Raw genomic sequence first — 18,367 nt, forward strand, 5'->3', positions numbered from 1 at the left:
TCAGATGCTGCCTGACCTGCTGTGCTCTGTCTTCTGAAATGGTGTAGGATGACATTCGGTTGTACCAATTACTAGTAAGTCTCAAAAAAGTAATGAGACTGGGTAGATCACTTGGTTTTGACCTATGCACAGGGAACCACATTGACAGTCCTCCTTACCAGCATCTGGGAGCTCGTGCCAAAATTGAAAGCTGCCTCACAGACTAGACAAGCAATAGCCTGAAGCAGTCATAGTCATGGAGTCACACCTTACACCAGTAACACCATTACCATCCCTGGGTATGTCCTATTCATTTGGCTAGCTCAGTTAAATCTAGCTTAGAGATGGTGCACTGTATTAAACAGTTGCTGGGAGTTTTCATACATGTCCTCAGCATTGATTCTGGAACCCATGAAAGCACCCGAGAAAACTTGCTTGGGAAACTGAAAGAGTTAAAGACCAATAGGTTCCCTGAGGGGATGCATATGAAAGGAAGTAGCTACAAACATATTGAATGCACTTGTAGTATTCTGCCAGGAATCTTAGATTCCAGAAAGGTTCCAGAGGATTGGCACATTCCCAATGTAATATCTTTATTTAAGAAGGGAAAGAGGCAAAAGAAAAACAGGCAACCATTGGCCAGTTAGCTTAACATGTTACTCAGAAAATGTTAGAGTCTATTGTAAAAGGTGCAATAGCAGAACATTGTACAAGACATTGGTTCAGCCGCATTTAGAATACTGTGTACAGTTCTGGTCGCCACATTACCAAAAGGATGTGGACGCTTTGGAGAGGGTGTGAAGAAGGTTTACAAGGATGTTGCCTGGTGTGGAAGGTGCTAGCTATGAAGAGAGGTTGAGTAGGTTAGGATTGTTTTTATTAGGAAAAAGGAGATTGGGGGGACCTGAAAAATCATGGTCTACAAACTCATGAAAGGTATAGACAGGGTGGATAGAGATAGGCTTTTTCCCAGGGTGAAGGATTCAATAGCGAGAGGTCACGCTTTCACGGTGAGAGGTGAAAACTTTAAGGGGGATACATGTGGCAAGTACTTTACATAGAGAGTGATAGGTGCCTGGAACGTGTTGCCAGTAGAGGCAGGCACGGTAGATTCATTTAAGATGCGTCTGAACAGATGCATGAATAGGTGGGGAGCAGAAGGATACAGATGCTTAGGAATTGGGCGACAGGTTTAGACAGTGGATTTGGATCGGCTCAGGCTTGGAGGGCTGTAGGGCCTGTTCCTGGGCTGTAAATTTTCTTTGTTCTTTGTTCTATTTAGAAATACAGAATATGATTAAGCAGAATCAGCATAGCTTCATGAAGAGAAAATCATGCCTGACAAATTTACAAGAAGTCCTTGAGATAGTAATAAATAGAATTAAGGGGAGGTGATGGATTATTGGCATTATCACTGGACTGTTAAACACAAGACCCAGGTCATGTTCTGGGGACGCAAATTCAAATCCCGCTATGGCAGATGGTGGAATTTGAATTCAGTAAAAACAAAGTCTGGAATTAAGAATCTAATGATGATCCATTGTCCAATTGTTGGGGGAAAAACTCATTTGGTTTACTAGGAAATTGCCATCCCGGTCTGGCCTACATATGACTCCAGACCCACCCCAATGTGGTTGACTTTTAATTGAACCTCTGCGATTGACAGCAAATGTTGGTTTAGCCAGCAACGCCCTGATCTGTGAATAAATAAAGGGTAAACAGTGGATGTGATATATATTTTTGGGGAAACACTTGATAAGATTCCACACAATAGTTAATTCAGTAAGATGAGTCCATTGTGTTGGAGGTAGTATGTTAGCACGGATTGCAGATTGGTTAACTATAAAAGAAAAAGAATTGCAATGGGGGACCATTTTCAGGATGGTAACCTGTGCCACAAGGATCAGTGCTAGGTCCACAACTATTTACAATATAAATGAACTTGAATGAGGAAAGTGACTATATTATAGTCAAGCTAGTGGATAGGTGGAAAGACAAGTGGTGAGGTTGGCACAAAGACTCTGCTGAGGGGTAAAGACAGGTTAAGCAAATAGGCAAAAAAACTTGGCAGGTATAATACAATGTAGGGAAATGCGAGGTTATGCACTTTGGCAAGAAGAATAAAGTAACTGAATGTTATTTAGATGGAGAAAGACTACAGAAAATGATGGAACAGAGGAATCATGGAGTCCTCATTCATGAATTACAAAATGCTAGCATCCAAGCTCAGCAGGTAATAGGGAAGGCAAATGGAACATTGGTCTTTATTTTAAAGAGAATGGAGTACAAAAGTGGGGAAATTTGCTAAAACAATACAAGGCTGTAGTCAAATGACAGCTGGAGTACTTTGAACAGTTTTGGGTCTTCTATCTAAAGAAAGATACACTGGCATTGGAGGCAGTCCAGAGAAAGTTCACTAAGTTAATACCAGATGTGGAGGGATCATCTTATGAATAGAGGTTGTCTAGATTGTGCCAATACCCAATAAAAAAAAGAATAAGAGGCAATGTTATTGAAATGTGCGAGATTATTAGGGAACTTGAAGGGCAGAAGGAGAAAGGTTGTTTCCACTTGTGAGAGAGTCTTGGACCAGAGGGCATCATCTCAGAACAAGTGGTTGTATATTTAAGATAGAGCTGAGGAGGATTGCTTTCTTTGAGTGCAGTGAACTTGTGAAACTCTTTACCACAGAGGACTGTAGAGGCTGGGCTGTTAATCTATCCAAGACTGATTTAGACAGACTTGTAATCAATAAGGGTATCAATGGTTATGGAGAAAAAGTAGAAAAGTTGATTTGAGGTTTATGTGATCAGCTATAACCTCATTGAATGGTAGAGCGAACTCGTTGGGCTGAATGGCCTACTTCTGTTCCTGTGTCTTAAGAAGCCTATTTCCACAGGCTTCAGGTCAAACCTGGGTGACGAATTCACCTGCTGCCTACCAGTACTGCCCTTCTTCAGTACTCCTCTGTGTTGAACACCTGTTGGAGGAAGTAGAGGGTGACAAGGGAACAAAATATATTCTGGGTGGGGGTGCTTCAAGATCTATCACCAAGAGCGGCTTGGCAGCAACATGTCTTGAGTCCATACTGGGACTGTAGCAGGTGGTGAGGGAACCAGCAAGAGGGAAAAGTATATCTGACCTCATCCTCTCCAGTTTGCCTGCCACAGATGCATCAGTCCATGACCGTCTTGATAGGAGAGAACACTGCACAATCCTGTGGATGTGAAATCCCATCTTTGCTTTGAGGGTATCCTCCATCATGCACAATCACTGTGCTAAATGGGGTAGATACAGCAGATCTAGCAACTCAAGATTGGCATCCATGAGGCTTTGTGGGCCATCAGTTGCATCAGAATTGTACTCCAACACAACCTGGCATATCCTTTGACATACCCTACCCAGCAAGACAGGGAATCAACTCTGCATTGTTGAAGAGGTCATGAGGATGTGTCAGGAGCAGGACCAGGCACGTCTAAAAAGCTGTTAGTCTGGTGAAGCTACAACTCAAGACTATTTGCACGCCAAACAGCATAAGGCAGAAAGTGACAGACTGAAGTGGTTTCACAACCAATAGATGAGACCAAAGCTCCACAGCCTTGCAACATTAATCTTGAATAGTGATTAGCAATTAAATAACTCACCAGAGGAGGCTCCACAAATACCGCCATCCTCAATGGTGGAAGAAATAAGCATATCAGTGCAAAAGATAAGGCAAAGTATTTGCAACTACCTTCAGGCTCAAGTGTCATGTGGATGATCCATCTCAGTCTCTTTGAGAGGTCACCAGAATTAGAGATACCAGTCTGCAGCCAAATCAACTTGTGATGTGCCATGTGATATCAGGGTACATTTGATATTGCAAAGGCTATCGGCCCTGACACCAGTAGTATTGAAGGCTATGCTCCAGAACTTGCTGCATCCCAAGCGAAAGTGCTCCAGTACAGCTACACCCCAACAATGTGGAAAATTTCCCAGGTATGTCCTGTACATCAAAAGCAGGATAAATCTAACCCAGCCAAATACCTGTGCCACCTATGTTTTACCTTCAATCACGTGGACAGGGTCATGAATAGTGCTATCAAGCAGCACACAGCTCAGTCATGCTCAGTTTGTGCTCCTCCAGCACCACTCAGTTCCTGACCTCATTACAACCTTGGTTCAAACCTGGAGAAAAGAGAGATAATTCCAGAGATGAGATGGAAGTGATTGTCTTTGACATCAAGGCTGCATGGGACAGTGTGGCATTAAGGAGCAAAGAACCACAAAACTGGAGTCAGTAGGAATCAGAAGGAAAACTGTCTGTTGGTTGGAGTCATATTTGGCTGAAAGAAGAATGGTTGTGATTCCTGCAGGTCAGTCATCTTGGCTGCAGATAATTATTGCAGGAGTTCCTCAGAGTAGTGTCCTTGGCCCAACCATCTTCAGCTGCTTCATCAGTGACCTTCCCTCCGTCTTAAGGTCAGAAGTGGGGATGTTGGCTGATAATTGCATATTGTTCAACACCATTCATGACTCAAGAACTGAAGTAATGTCCAAATGTAGCAAGACCTGCACAATAATAATGGGCGGTACAGTGGCTCAGTGGTTAGCACTGCTGCCTCACAGTGCCAGGGATCTGGGTTCAATTCCTGCCTTGGGCAACTATCTGTGTGGAGTTTGCACATTCTTCCCGTGGCTGTGTGGGTTCTCCCCCACAGTTCAAAGATGTGCAGGTCAGGTGAATTGGCCACGCTAAATTGACCATAGTGTTGGGTGCATTAGGCAGGGGTAAATATAGGGTAGGGGAAAGGGTCTGGGTAGGTTACTCTTTGGAGGGTTGGTGTGGACTTGTTAGGCTGAAGGGCCTGTTTCCATACTGTAGGGGATTAATCTAATCATAACAAAGTTTGAGACTGCAAGAGTCAAGTAACATCCTGGGAGTTATTATTGACCAGAAGTTAAATTGGGCTAGCCATGGAAATAATGTGGCTACAGAGTAGTTGAGGAGTGTGATGGAATACTCTCCACTTGCCTGGAGGAGTGCAGCTCCAATAGCCTTCAAGAAGCTCATCAGTATTCGGGACAAAGCAGTTTATTTGATTGACACCACATTCACAAGCATTCATTCCCTCCGCAATCGATGCGTTGTACTGGTAGTGTGTACCATCTACAAGATGCACAGCAGGAACTCTCCAAGACACCTTTGATATTATCTTTCAAACCCATAACCACTATGACTCAGAAGGACAAGAGCATCAGATACAAGTTCCCCTTCAAATCACTCATTATCCTGACTTCTGTGTTATTTGGTCAAAATTCTGAAACTTGTTCCTTTGTGAAATGGACTGCAGTAATTTTAACGCAGTTCACCAGCACCTTCTCAAGAGCAACTGTAGATGGACAAGAAATGCTGGTCTAGCCAGTGACACCCATGTGTCCTAGTGTCTTACACTTCCCACTTATGAATAATATTCAAAATTTTCAAGTTCCTCCATCATAATATAAAGCCTCTTGACCCTGGGATTGTCTCTGTCAATCTCTTCTGTATCCGTTCCAGGCTGGAACATCCTTGTAAATTGAGTTGTAAATTCTAACTGTAACTTGATTAAATGATTTGTAGAGACTTGGCATTTCGTTTTTTCTGCTGTACGTTTTTTAAAAGTATACTACGATCCCATCTGCTTTCAATTTTTAAAGTAGGTCCTGATGAAGAAATTTCTGTTGGAGGTTGCTGTTTGAGCTCTCTGAAAAAGCAGGAATAACAATGAAGTTGTTGGCTGCATTGCCCTTGGATTGGTGCCTTCTGTCTGGGGACCCATTGCTGCAGCTTGTTGTATTCAGCAGCAAACTGCCCAAGGTGCCTTTTTGATTTTGGAGATAGGGTTGATTTATGTGGTCATTCTGACCTTTTACGCCATCAGCTTCTGCTGCCACTCAAACCTATGAATGCAAATGGTGTTAATCATTAGCTTGGCATTGTGCATCAAGAGTTCCTTGAAATGATGCAAATAGCGCATTGGCAATTGTGACTCCATGTGCCTTAACTTGTGAAAATAATTGCACATGCATTTGGTCCTTAAATATAATTCTCATAATTTCCCACAAAGAAAAATTAGGTTGCTTGTTCTAGTGCTTATTTTTTTGTTTTATTTCTCTTTTCCCAAATGTTCTATATTTACTAGATAGTCTCTAGTTCCGTATCATTTGTTGTACTGTCAGTGAGTCAGGTAATGCCAAGATTTTGGAATTTATGGTTGCTGCTCAACATCTGAACAGCCTGATGCAAGGGCTATTAAAAGTAAAGGCCTCTCATTGTGTCCACTGAATCCTATGATCTCTCATGCAATTCCATGTACATTCCTCATTTCTTTGGAAATGTGAACCAATGAGCATTCAAGTGAGACCAGGCTAATTGTGAATCAATGAATTGATTTGTTTTACTTGTATTACATAAAAGAATGTCTTTTTTTACATTGAATATGAACGAATGGTACATAGTTTTAAGTGAAGTTGATTATGTTAGCATAATGAGTAAAATAGCATTGTCTGTCATTATGCTTAGTTGGACATTTTAGCAAAATCTATCAATATCGTCACCTTCCATGCATTGGAAATTGGCTTGACAAGCTGTCAAACCGCTTTGAATGAGAGAACTCTGGTAAGAGAGATATTATGGGGGTTTAGCTGACACATTTGTTGTCAACTCTGAATGGACATCAATTCAACAGGTGCCACTATCTTTCAGTTGCTGAATTTTCCCCATTCTGTCAAACACGTTTGGTAGGTGATCAACATGATGATAACACATCTGGCATTCCAGGCTATTTGTGGTGAACAATATCCCAAATAACTCAAGTGATTCAGGGAATTAAATTCAATTTCACAGCAACCGCAAAATATTAAAGCCCTTTCAGGTAAATTTTGAGATATGACTTAATTTTCTCTTTTAAAACCTTCCAATTATTCAACCAGTGAACAAGTTATTTGTTTCTTACCCTAGCGCAAGGTTCAGGATGACTACCTTCTTTATCATTTAAACAAATCATAGATGCAGAGGAAAGCAATGCAAAACAGAGAAGAAAACTGACAGACAATATCTCTGCTTAGTGCTAACTTTCTGAAACAATAGCACCTTGTGCAGTTGGTTCTGCTATAACGTGGTAGTTCCGTTCTCACGCAACCTTCTGTTATAAGAACATTGCAAACTAGCAGCCCCTTTTAACAAATGGAATTGCGCTATAACCAATACATGCTTTAAAAGTTTGCGCTTTAGAAACAGTGTTCCCAATTCATCAATCGTGTTATAGTGAATTTGCATTAATGAAATGCACATTATAGCAGAATGACCTGTACTTATGTAATAAAAAGAAACTGGATAATGAGCATTAATGATGGGTAGGAGAAAGTGAGGACTGCAGATGCTGGAGATCAGAGCTGAAAATGTGTTGCTGGAAAAGCGCAGCAGGTCAGGCAACATCCAAGAAGGGCTCATGCCCGAAGCATTAATGATAGGTGCCCTTCCATACCTGGAGTTTAAACAAAGAGATTATGAATCAATATCACAGCAATTAACAGATGTTGAGAGAGGCCAGTTCTGCAATGTGTAACTGACATTAGGTGGGTACATTGCAGGGAACAAATTGGTCTTGGAGCATACCAAATAAAGTGCACACAACTCTCTGTTAGTGAACTCAGACACCTTTGCGTGAGAAAAGACCAATGCATATGGATCAAAGGAGCTGGAGAATCGACGTTTATGCCTGAAATGTCGATTCTCCTGCTCCTTTGATGCTGCCTGACCTGCTGTGCTTTTCCAGCAACACATTTTTTAGCTCTGATCTCCAGCATCTGCAGCCCTCACTTTCTCCCAATGCATATGGATGTTAACATGTAGTTCATAGGCTGTTACAGCAGTATGCCATCCAATCCTTGAGAATGATTAGATTAGATTACTTACAGTGTGGAAACAGGTTCTTTGGCCCAACAAGTCCACACCAACCCTCCAAAGAGCAACCCACTCAGACCTATTCCCCTACATTTACACCTTCACCAAACACTACGGGCAATTTAGCATGCACATTTGTTTTTGGACTGTGGGAGGAAACCAGAGCACCCGGAGGAAACCTACGCAGACACGGGGAGAATGTGCAAACTCCACATAGACAGTTGCCTGAGGCGGGAATTGAACCCGGGTCTCTGGCGCTGTGAGGCAGCAGTGCTAACCACTGTGCCACCATGCCGCTCATTCCCAATGGTTGGGAAGTCACTAGTGACAGTATACTGTCAATGCAATATTTGTCATTGATCCCTTCATTTTATGTCACTTGCAACTTGTGGACATGTTGGGAGTCAATGCATCTATTTGGCTTTTGGAGGTTTGACATTCCATGAACTTAAGGGTGGCAGGATGGCTCAGTGGTTAGCACTGCTGCCTCACAGTGCCAGGGACCTGGGTTCAATTCCTGCCTTGGGTGACTGTCTGTGTGGAGTTTGTATATTCTCCCCATGTCTGTGTGGGTTTTCTCCCACAATCCAAAAGATGTGCAGGTCAGGTGAATTGTCCATAGTGTTAGGGGTAAATGTTAAATAGCCCAATGTTAAATTGCCCATAGTGTTAGGGGTAAATGTACGATTGGAGGGTTGGTGTGGACTTGTTGGGCCAAATGGTCTGTTTTCATAGTGTAGGGGATCTAATCTAAATATATGAAAGAAGATACAGGGCTATCTAGTTTAGCGTCTACCATCCCAATTATGTGATACAATATTTATGAAGATATTCACTGATTGTAGAAAGCAACATCTGTTAGTCATCCTATACTGACCCGCTTTGGCACGAGGAGAATTTCTCATAGTTGTGTATTTTGTGAACTAGAGGTCCAAATATGTTACAATCTATTTTGCAGTGTTTTGTGAATTTCTTTATATTCTCATCTCACTTCTGATGTTACCAATATATCATGCCACTAAGTGCCCCCTGTATTGTCTGCATCATAGCACTAAATGCTCACCTAGTTAATGGAGTAGCACCATTGGGTGGCAACAAGAGTATTTTCAAATACATTCAAAGACACCTGGCCCCATGAAGAGTCTCTTCCTCTGGAGGTAGTGTACTTGTTGTTTTCCCTGAATGCTCTTGTGTGTATCTCATTTTCCAATCAATTAGCTTTGAGGCTGTATTTTTCATCTGCTAGTGCCTCTGTAACATGTAACAAGATCCATGAAAAATTATTTCTGGAAGAAACAGCCAACTCTATAGTTTCTAATTCTGTGCTCACAAGTTAAGATTTTGTCTCAGAAAAGAGTATTTTAAGCTAGGTCAAACTAAAACAAAATATTTAAAATAAAAGAGGATGTCCAAATTCAATTTGCTACTTTTGGATTACATTGCTGTAATGCAGGATAATCAAACAGCTAATTTACTCAGCACCAATGTTCTACTGCTGGGCCAGGGATGACTAAATTGAATGGTTCGACATTGAGGGAGAGGAGCAAATTGATGTGATGAATGAAAAAAGTTTAACATAGTATGGATTTTTCCAACAGTAGAATCATAGGATCCATATAGTGTGGAAAGAGGCCTTTCGGCCCATTAAGTGTGCAACGATCCTCCAAAGAGAATCCCACCAAATACAGTGTCCTACTTTATCCCCGTACCCCCACATTTACCATGACAAATACACCAAGTGTGCACATCTCTAGACAATTTAGCATGGCCAATCCACCTAACTTGCACATCTGTGGACTCTGGGAGGAAACCAGAGCACCTAGTGGAAACTTATGCAGACATGGAGAACATGCAAACTCCACAAAAACATTTACCCAACACTGGAATTGAACTCAGGTCCTTGGCACCATGAGGCAGCAGTGCTAGCCACCCCACTGCATTGGTATCAATATAGCCACTGAGAATTATGAACATTTTACTAATAAAAGCAAAACATTTTGATTGTTGAAAATCTGAAATAAAACCAGAAATTACTGAAGGAACACATCAGATCTAGCAATATCTGTGGAGAGAGAAATGCAGTTAATGTTGAGTCCACTATGATCGGAACAGAAATCATATTAAACTTGAAATGTTTTCTCTTGTTTCTCTCCATTGATGCTGCAAGGTCTGTTGAATTTCTCCTGCACTTTGTTTACATTTCAGTGAATATTTTGTATCATGTTCACAGCCCCTTCATGCCAACTGTCCATTCCTTTCCAGAAAAAAAGAAGCTATGTGAAAATTTCACAAAAGGAATTCATTGGGAAAGTGTAAAGATTTGAGCATTGTTTACTTGAAAAATCATATTGGACTCAACATTAACTCTCTGTTTCTCTCTACAGATGCTGCCAGACCTGCTGAGTTTCTTCAGCTCTTTCTGTTTTTATTTCTAACTTTTTTTTTGCTTCTGTCTTGCAGGTAGGGTCTTCCTTGAGCAGTTCTGAATATCCAGTGTTTGGCGAACTGTCCCAACTGGAGGCACTGGAAACAGCACAAGTTTAATGGCAGAAGGAGGACTCTGAACTGAGGGGGTGGGGTTGGTGCTTTGTAGAGGTTGAAGACTTCTGCCCCCACTTCCCTCTTCAACACTGTTGCTATTCATCATGGCCAGTAAGAGAAAGTCTACAACTCCTTGTATGATACCAGCCAAATCCCTGACCATGCACGAAGCAGAAATGGACATTACTCCAGAATACAATGATGATGATGAAGCCTCTCCACAAGCATTTCCTGTTGAGGATATTTCTGCCAGCGAGGAGGCATTCACAGTGATCAATAATAATGATGTTGCAGAACGTGGTGGATTTGAATGCAAGTACTGCAATTACACAAGTCAGGACTATCACACGTTTACTGTGCACATAGAATCGGAGCACTCTGACGCAAGTGTGGACCAACTTTATGTCTGTGTTGAGTGTAACTTCAGTGCCAAGAGTCAGGAGTCCCTGACAGTGCACAACACCCTGAGCCACCCGAATGACGCCAACCTGAAAGTGAGTGTCATCAAAAAGAACAGCCAGACAGTTGTTGAGCAGAGCATCACCGAGACCAAAAACAGTGATGGCAAGGAAAACGGTGAGGAAGCAGAAACGCAGTCGGAAATCTCCATCAGCAAAACGCCCATCATGAAGATGCTGAAGGCCAAGCCGGAGGGCAAGAGGATCACAGTCTCTCATGCTGGAAGGGAAGAGTCCAATGATGAAGGAGGGGCGGCTGATGAAGCTGTGAAAAAAACTGAGGGTGGGGATGTAGTGGAGGTTCTGTCTGCCAATGGTCTGACAGCACCTTCCCATCCTGTCAATGGAACGGCTGTGGTATCTGTGCCTGTCCTGCAGGCAGGCATGGCACAGATAGTCCCTGTCATACAACGGTCAGCATCCAGCAACAGCTCGAGCTCCCTGCCCAAAGTCATGATCCCGTTGAGCAGCATCCCCTCGTACAACGCTGCCATGGACTCCAACAGCTTCCTCAACAACTCCTTCAACAAGTTCCCCTACCCTTCGAAGGCTGAGCTGTGCTGGCTGACAGTTGTGACCAAGTACCCGGAGGAGCAGCTCAAGATTTGGTTCACTGCCCAGCGGCTGAAGCATGGCATCAGCTGGACGCCGGAGGAGATCGAGGATGCCCGCAAGAACATGTTCAACACCATCATCCAGAGCGTGCCTCAGCAGACCATCACGGTGCTGCCCACCCAGATGACCAACGCCAATGGCGGCCAGCATGTCCTGCAGGCCAACTTCCCCTGCCAGCTGTTGACCCAAGGGGGGAACATCGTGGTCACTCAGCCAGGCGGGATAGTGAAGGGAGCCACCGTGTCGGGCACCCCTGTCGCTGTCAGCCTCGCCACCCTCCCCAAGCCGCAGAACTCCCCCAAGTTTCAGCCGCAGAAGGCGGTGGGCTCAGCGGTCGGGTCCAGTGTCAAGATCTTGGCGGCTCCCTCTGTGACAGGTCTCCAACCAGGGGCAGTCGCTGTCTCGTCCAGTCACCCGTCCACCGCCAGCCTGGTCTCGGAGTTCGGCACCTACAAGTACAAGAAAACCAAGGAGCAGCTGGCAGCGCTGAAGCAGAGCTTCCTGCGGGCCCAGTTCCCGGAGCACGAGGAGGTGGACCGGCTGGTCCGGGTCACCGGCTTGCAGGGCAAAGAGATCCGCAAGTGGTTCAGCGACCGGCGCTACAACTACAAGAACCTCAAGTGCAACCAGGCCTTCGACACCAGCACCGCCAACACCTGCACATCTGCCGAGACGGTGCCCGAGGAGACGTCCACCCCCCCTCCTCCACCACAGCCGGCGGCGGGAGGACCCCAGTCCTCACCGGCCCCCCAGGCCCGGCGCCAGTGGCAGACCAGCTGCGAGTTCACCCCGCCCAAGTTCAAGGGCAAGTCGGCCGAGCAGCTGAGCGCCCTGGAGCACAGCTACGCGCAGAACCCCTTTCCCCCCGAGGAGGAGGTGGACCGGCTGCGGGCCGAGACCAAGATGACCCGCCGGGAGATCGACCTCTGGTTCTCCGAGCGGCGGAAGGCCAAGCCGGACAGCAGGGCCACCAAGGCCCGGCGGCGGGCGGACGCCGACTCCGGTGAGGAGGATGAGGACGAGGAGGAGGACGAGGAGGAGGACGACGAGGAGGAGTCTGACGGCGAGGGGACGCCGAGCGACAGCAGCTCGGTGGACATGAAGCGGCTGATCGTGGCCCCGGAGCGATTGAAGGGGAGCCCCATGAAGATCAACGTGAGGGACGGCTTGGGCCTGTGCGTGCAGCAGCAGCCGCCCAAGGCCAGCAAGGCCTCACAGCCTCCAGGCACCTCGCCTCCCAACCCCGTCAAGTACAAAGGCCAGAACAAGAAGACGGTGCACCAGCTGCACCTGATGAAGCTGCAGTTCATGCGGACCCAGTGGCCGACCGTCGAGGAGTACGACGAGCTTGCCATCAAGTCGCGGCTGCCGCGCACGGAGGTCGTCCGCTGGTTCGGCGACGCGCGCTACGCCCTGAAAAACGGCCAACTCAAGTGGTACGACGACTACAAGAAAGGGATCTACGCCATCCGCTCGGGCAGCAACAGCCTGATCACTGACCTGCCGTGCGACGGTTACCGGCCCAAACGGACGCCCTCGAGAAAGGGCGGGAAGGCGGTGCTGTTTGAGTACTACACGCAGCACCGTGCGCTGCACGAGGAGGACCTCGACCGCCTCTGCGAGCGCTCCAGCATGAGCTACGAGCAGGTCCGCGACTGGTTCGCCGAGAAGCAGACCGAGGACGCCATGTACATGTCCGACTTCAGCAACGAGGACCAGCAGTCGACCAACGGCGAGGCTGACAAGGCGGAGAAGGCCCGCGGCGCGCCGCGGTTGGCGGCCGCCTCCTCGTCTGCTGCCGCGGTGGAGGAGGCCTACTCGGACGTGACGGACAACAGCGACAACTGGGATGTGCCGTCGACCCGCGAGGGCCAGGCCGAGCTGAACGAGTTCGACGCCGAGATCGTCTCCGGTGAGGCCTGAAGTACGGAGCAGCGCGGTTTACTGTTTTTAAAAAAACCAGGCTAGGTTTAAAAACAAAATGATCTGAGGCAGACTTAAAACAAGGGGGAGGGCCCAGTCTCTCGCCATGGTGAGAATAGAACCAACTCATGAAGGTGTTGGCTCCAGACTGGAGAGAGAGGGATGCTTCTGAGATGAGCCCCTCAAAAGGCACAAAATCGGACAGTGCTGGAGAAACTCGGCAGGTCTGCTGTGGAGAGAGAGAGAGAAACAAAAGTTAGCGAGACGAGTCCAGTGACCTTGCTGTTTATCCCCTCTTGGAAAGTTAATGTTTAATCTATTTCCACCATTCCTTCACACAATGCATTCCAGATCACGAAAGGTTGTTATAATCAGTTTCCTAGCCAAGCTGTTAGAATGGAGATCTAAGATGGCCATCAACAAATTCATAGAGATTGTCCCCTTCCATTCTGAGGGCTTTTCATTGAGCTGAATATTATGAGTTGCTGTAAAAAAAAATTGCCACATTATAGTGTGTAACAGTTCACATGACGTTTGTACAAAGCAATCCATTCCTCATTTTGCATGGAGTTTTGGCATCTTGGAATTACAGGTTACTCTCAGTTCTTTGCTTACTCTCAGTTTTGAACTAGCAGTAAGTTGTGCAATGCAGTGTCTGGTGATGTAGTGATCATGGTAGTGCACCAGCAAACCAGACTGTGTGTGTACAGATTCTGCTGCAGCACATAAGCTCAATATACTGGCCGTTTGCAGGAGAGGAATGGCTATTGAAGCTACTGTATTGACCCCAGTGGGCCTTCTGTTGTTCTTCAAGTGCTGCTCCTCCGGGTATCAGATCCTGATACCTCTTAATCATAAAGAAGGAGAGTAGTGGCAAGTCTGTGCGAGTACCTTTTCTTGAAATTATTCTTTCATGGAATGTAGCTGGGTATCACTGGTTGGATCAACTTGCATCACCCAGCCCTAACTGCCCTTGGGAAAGTGGTGGTGAAGAATCTCGGTGGGACGGTGGTTAGCACTGATGCCTCACAGCACCAGGGTCCCAGGTTTGATTCTAGCCTCAGGCAACTGTCTGTGTGGAGTTTGCACATTCTCCCTGTGTCTGCGTGGGTTTCCTCACACGTGTCCAAAGATGTGCAGGTCAGGTGAATTGGCCATGTTAAATTGCCCTTAGTGTTAGGTGCATTAGTCAGAGGGAAATGGGTCTGGGTGGGTTACTCGTCGGAGGGTCGGTGTGGACTTGTTGGGCCGAAGGGCCAGTTTCCACACTGTAGGGAATCTAATCTAATCAAACTGTCCTTGAATGTAGACTGGTATTCCTGATAGTGCTCATGGGAATCCTCTATTCAATTTCTTCTCCAAGATGCACAAATTATACCTAAGTTGATTTTTTTTGGGGGGGTTAAATTTTCTGGAATTTCCTATGTAACAGTGTACTCAGCACACACAATGCAGTGGTACTTGAAGACAGTTCACAATCTCTTTCTCAAGGGCAACTAGGAGGATGGCCAATGTATGACAGGTTTCTGCAGCTCCCACATCCTGAGAATGAATGAAAACTGACCTATTTAATTTTCCTGAAGAGCAGTCATGTCGGATTGGAAATTTAAACTCTTTTTCTCTCCCCACGGATGCTGCAGAGCTGCTGCATTTCTCCTGCCTTCTCTGTGTTTCTTCAAATTTCCAGCACCTGCAGTATTTTGCTTTTAACCATACTCATATACTCCCTTTCGTGATCTCGGCATTTTACAGCCAATTAAGTACATTTGATGTATCGTCAGTATTGTAATGCATGACTTCAGTTCTCACTGGTTGCTGCTTTAGGGTTGCATTTGCAGTAGTGATCTACTAAATGGGGATAAATAATTTCTGGTTCGGAAGGCCCCACCACCTTCTCAGGCCAACTAAGGGATGGTTAAGCGTTGCATCTGTACCAATAGTACAGATATTTAGAGGAAAATAATGGAGATGCAACTCTTCACATGAAGTATGGATCAATGGTTCCCAACCTTTTCAGTATCAAGGAGATAAGGAGAAACTTCTTTAGCTAGAGAATGGCGGATCCATTGCCACAGAAGGCTGTGGAGGCCAGGTCATTGAGTATATTTAGGACTGAGATAGGTTCTTGATTGTCAAGGGGATGAAGGGTTACTGGGAGAAGGTGGGAGAATGGGGTTGAGAAACTTCTCAGCCATGATTGAATGGCAGAGCAGACTCAATAGGTTGAATGGCCTAATTTCTGCTCCTATGTCTTATGGTCTTATGATCTAAGGCACGCTTCAATGAAACAAATAATTCTGGGACACATGTCAAATTTCTACACATGTGTAGAATCAGAAATCTGCACATGCGGCTTTGGACGTTTACGCGTGCGCTGTTAATTGGAGTGCCCAATGTCAGCAGATATTGCCTTCAGTAACAGACACTGAGTCTCCAGAGGAGATCAGAAGCTTAGATATGGCCCTGATGCTCAGTTTAGGTGGTGCTGCTTCCCTGACATTTCATGGAACACTTCTTACCATCTCTCTGCACACAGTTCGAAAGCACCGATCTAGATTACTGCTAATGAATTAAACCAAATTTTGTACACATTTCAAATGCATTTTATTTTCAGTTGTGAGTCACTCTGAGTCTCCTGTCAACCATGTGTAATGCCAAGAGTGCATAAGTGTAACAGAGCCATAAAAAGGTTTAACGTTTATAAAACACTGTGATCATGCAGAATGGTGCCCACTTTATAAAACAGTAAGTTATGATTGGCACTTTGTAAAAAAAAAGTTAACATTTCTGCCAGCATTTACAAGGAGACTTGGTCTTTTCCTATAAATTCATTCTGAGCGTGAATGTGACAAGTATTGTCCTTACGATTGCCAACTTTGGTTGGATATGTTGCTCTAAGGGTCATTACATGACCTCCTCATTTTCCTCTTTTTCCACAACATTCCCTCCCATGGGTCAGCTGACATGTTGTACCACATTCACACAGTCCTTTCAAGATAATCTAATGTGGATGCTGTCTTCATGACCTGATTGGATGAATATTGACAGTAACTCTAACATCTTTCCTTCATTTCTTACAACAAACAAAGAGCATGTTCAAAGAGCCCAAATATGTTTTATTAGACCTTTGCCTTTCTTCCCCTTCGGTTGCTGGTAACCATGTCTTGGAAATAGTTTTTTCAAGCCTGTGGACCTAAGGATGGAGGATTGGCACTCTGATTGTGTAACAAATGGTGACTGTGGAGATATTTTGTTAAGACAGTAGTAATTCAGCTTAACACCATAAATGTAATGGCTACGTTGAAAGAGAAAAGCACTCTTATCTGCAGTGATGCTGGCACTAAGTCCTATCGACTCTGATTCAGGGCCAAATTTCTATTAAAGTAACATCTCAATGTTGGGAATTGGAAACTGCCTTGTAGTTGGCTTCAATATCTGTAGACTCTGTACAGGGGTAAAAATCCCTGATTCCTGTTCTTCGTTCCTACCCAGTGTGCCAGTTGGGGAATTCATATGTGTGAGCTTTGAAATAGCGTACGACTGGGTTAGAGACGTCCCCTTTTCTTTGACAGAGAGAGCTGCAGTTCTGGTCAGCTGTATTCATGAGAATCCAAAGGGTTTTGACAAATATATTAAGGACAAAAGGGGAACTAGGGAGAGAATAGGGCCCCTCAAAGATCAGCAAGATGGGCTTTGTGTGGAGCCACAGAAAATGGAGGAGACACTAAATGAGTATTTTGCATCAGTATTTACTGTGGAAAAGGATATGGAAGATATCGACTGTAGGGAAATAAATGGCGACATCTTGCAAAATGTCCAGATTACAGAGGAGGAAGTGCTGGTTAAAGGTGGATAAATCCCCAGGACCTGATCAGGTGTACCCTAGAACTCTGTGGGAAGCTAGAGAAGTGATTGCTGGGCCTCTTGCTGAGATATTTGTATCATCAATAGTCACAGGTGAGGTGCCGGAAGACTGGAGGTTGGCAAACGTGGTGCCACTGTTTCCGAAGGACAGTAAAGACAAGCCAGGAAACTATAGACCAGTGAGCCTGACCTCAGTGGTGGGCAAGTTGTTGGAGGGAATCCTGAGGGGCAGGATGTACATGTATTTGGAAAGGCAAGGACTGATTAGGGATAGTAAACATGGCTTTGTGCGTCGGAAATCATGTCTCACAAACTTGATAGGGTTTTTTGAAGAAGTAACAAAGAGGGTTGATGAGGGCAGAGTGGTAGATGTGATCTATATGGACTTCAGAAAGGTGTTTGACAAGGTTCCCCATGGGAGACTGATTAGCAAGGTTAGATCTCACGGAATACAGGGAGAACTAGCCATTTGGATACAGAACTGGCTCAAAGGTAGAAGACAGAGGGTGGTGGTGGAGGGTTGTTTTTCAGACTGGAGTGCCACAAGGATCAGTGCTGGGTCCTCTACTTTTTGTCATTTACATAAATGATTTGGATGTGAGCATAAGCAGTACAGTTAGTAAGTTTGCAGATGACACCAAAATTAGAGGTGTAGTGGACAGTGAAGAGAGTTACCTCAGATTGCAACAGGATCTGGACCAGGTGTGCCAATGGGCTGAGAAGTGGCAGATGGAGTTTAATTCAGGTAAATGTAAGGTGCTGAATTTTGGGAAAGCAAATCTTAACAGGACTTATACACTTAATGGTAAGGTCCTTGGGAGTGTTGTTGAACAAAGAGACCTTGGAGTGCAGGTTCATAGCTCCTTACAAGTGGAGTCGCAGGTAGATAGAATAGCAAAGAAGGCGTTTGGTACGCTTTTCCTTATTGGTCAGAGTATTGAGTACAGGAGTTGGGAGGTCATGTTGCAGCTGTACAGGACATTGGTCAGGCCACTGTTGGAATATTGCTTGCAATTCTGGTCTCCTTCCTATCGGAAAGATGTTGTGAAACTTGAAAGGG

General features: G+C 45.1%; 1 protein-coding gene across 6 annotated transcripts in view; it reads left to right on the top strand.

Moving 5' to 3' along the window:
• zhx3b (zinc fingers and homeoboxes 3b) overlaps positions 1-18,367 on the top strand; it is an 88,626-nt gene that overhangs the window by 57,967 nt on the left and 12,292 nt on the right. For 4 of the 6 annotated variants that reach the window (XM_072556334.1, XM_072556333.1, XM_072556336.1 and 1 more), the window contains one exon: positions 10,367-13,432. In XM_072556334.1, coding sequence (XP_072412435.1) covers positions 10,552-13,432 — 2,881 coding nt within the window. In that variant the 5' untranslated portion in view covers positions 10,367-10,551. Of the gene's footprint in view, positions 1-10,366; positions 13,445-18,367 lie in introns of all 6 variants that reach the window. The other 2 variants (XM_072556338.1, XM_072556337.1) reach the window with 1 other exon arrangement.

The sequence above is a fragment of the Chiloscyllium punctatum genome, chromosome 37 (assembly GCF_047496795.1).
Source record: "Chiloscyllium punctatum isolate Juve2018m chromosome 37, sChiPun1.3, whole genome shotgun sequence".
Taxonomy (NCBI): domain Eukaryota; kingdom Metazoa; phylum Chordata; class Chondrichthyes; order Orectolobiformes; family Hemiscylliidae; genus Chiloscyllium; species Chiloscyllium punctatum.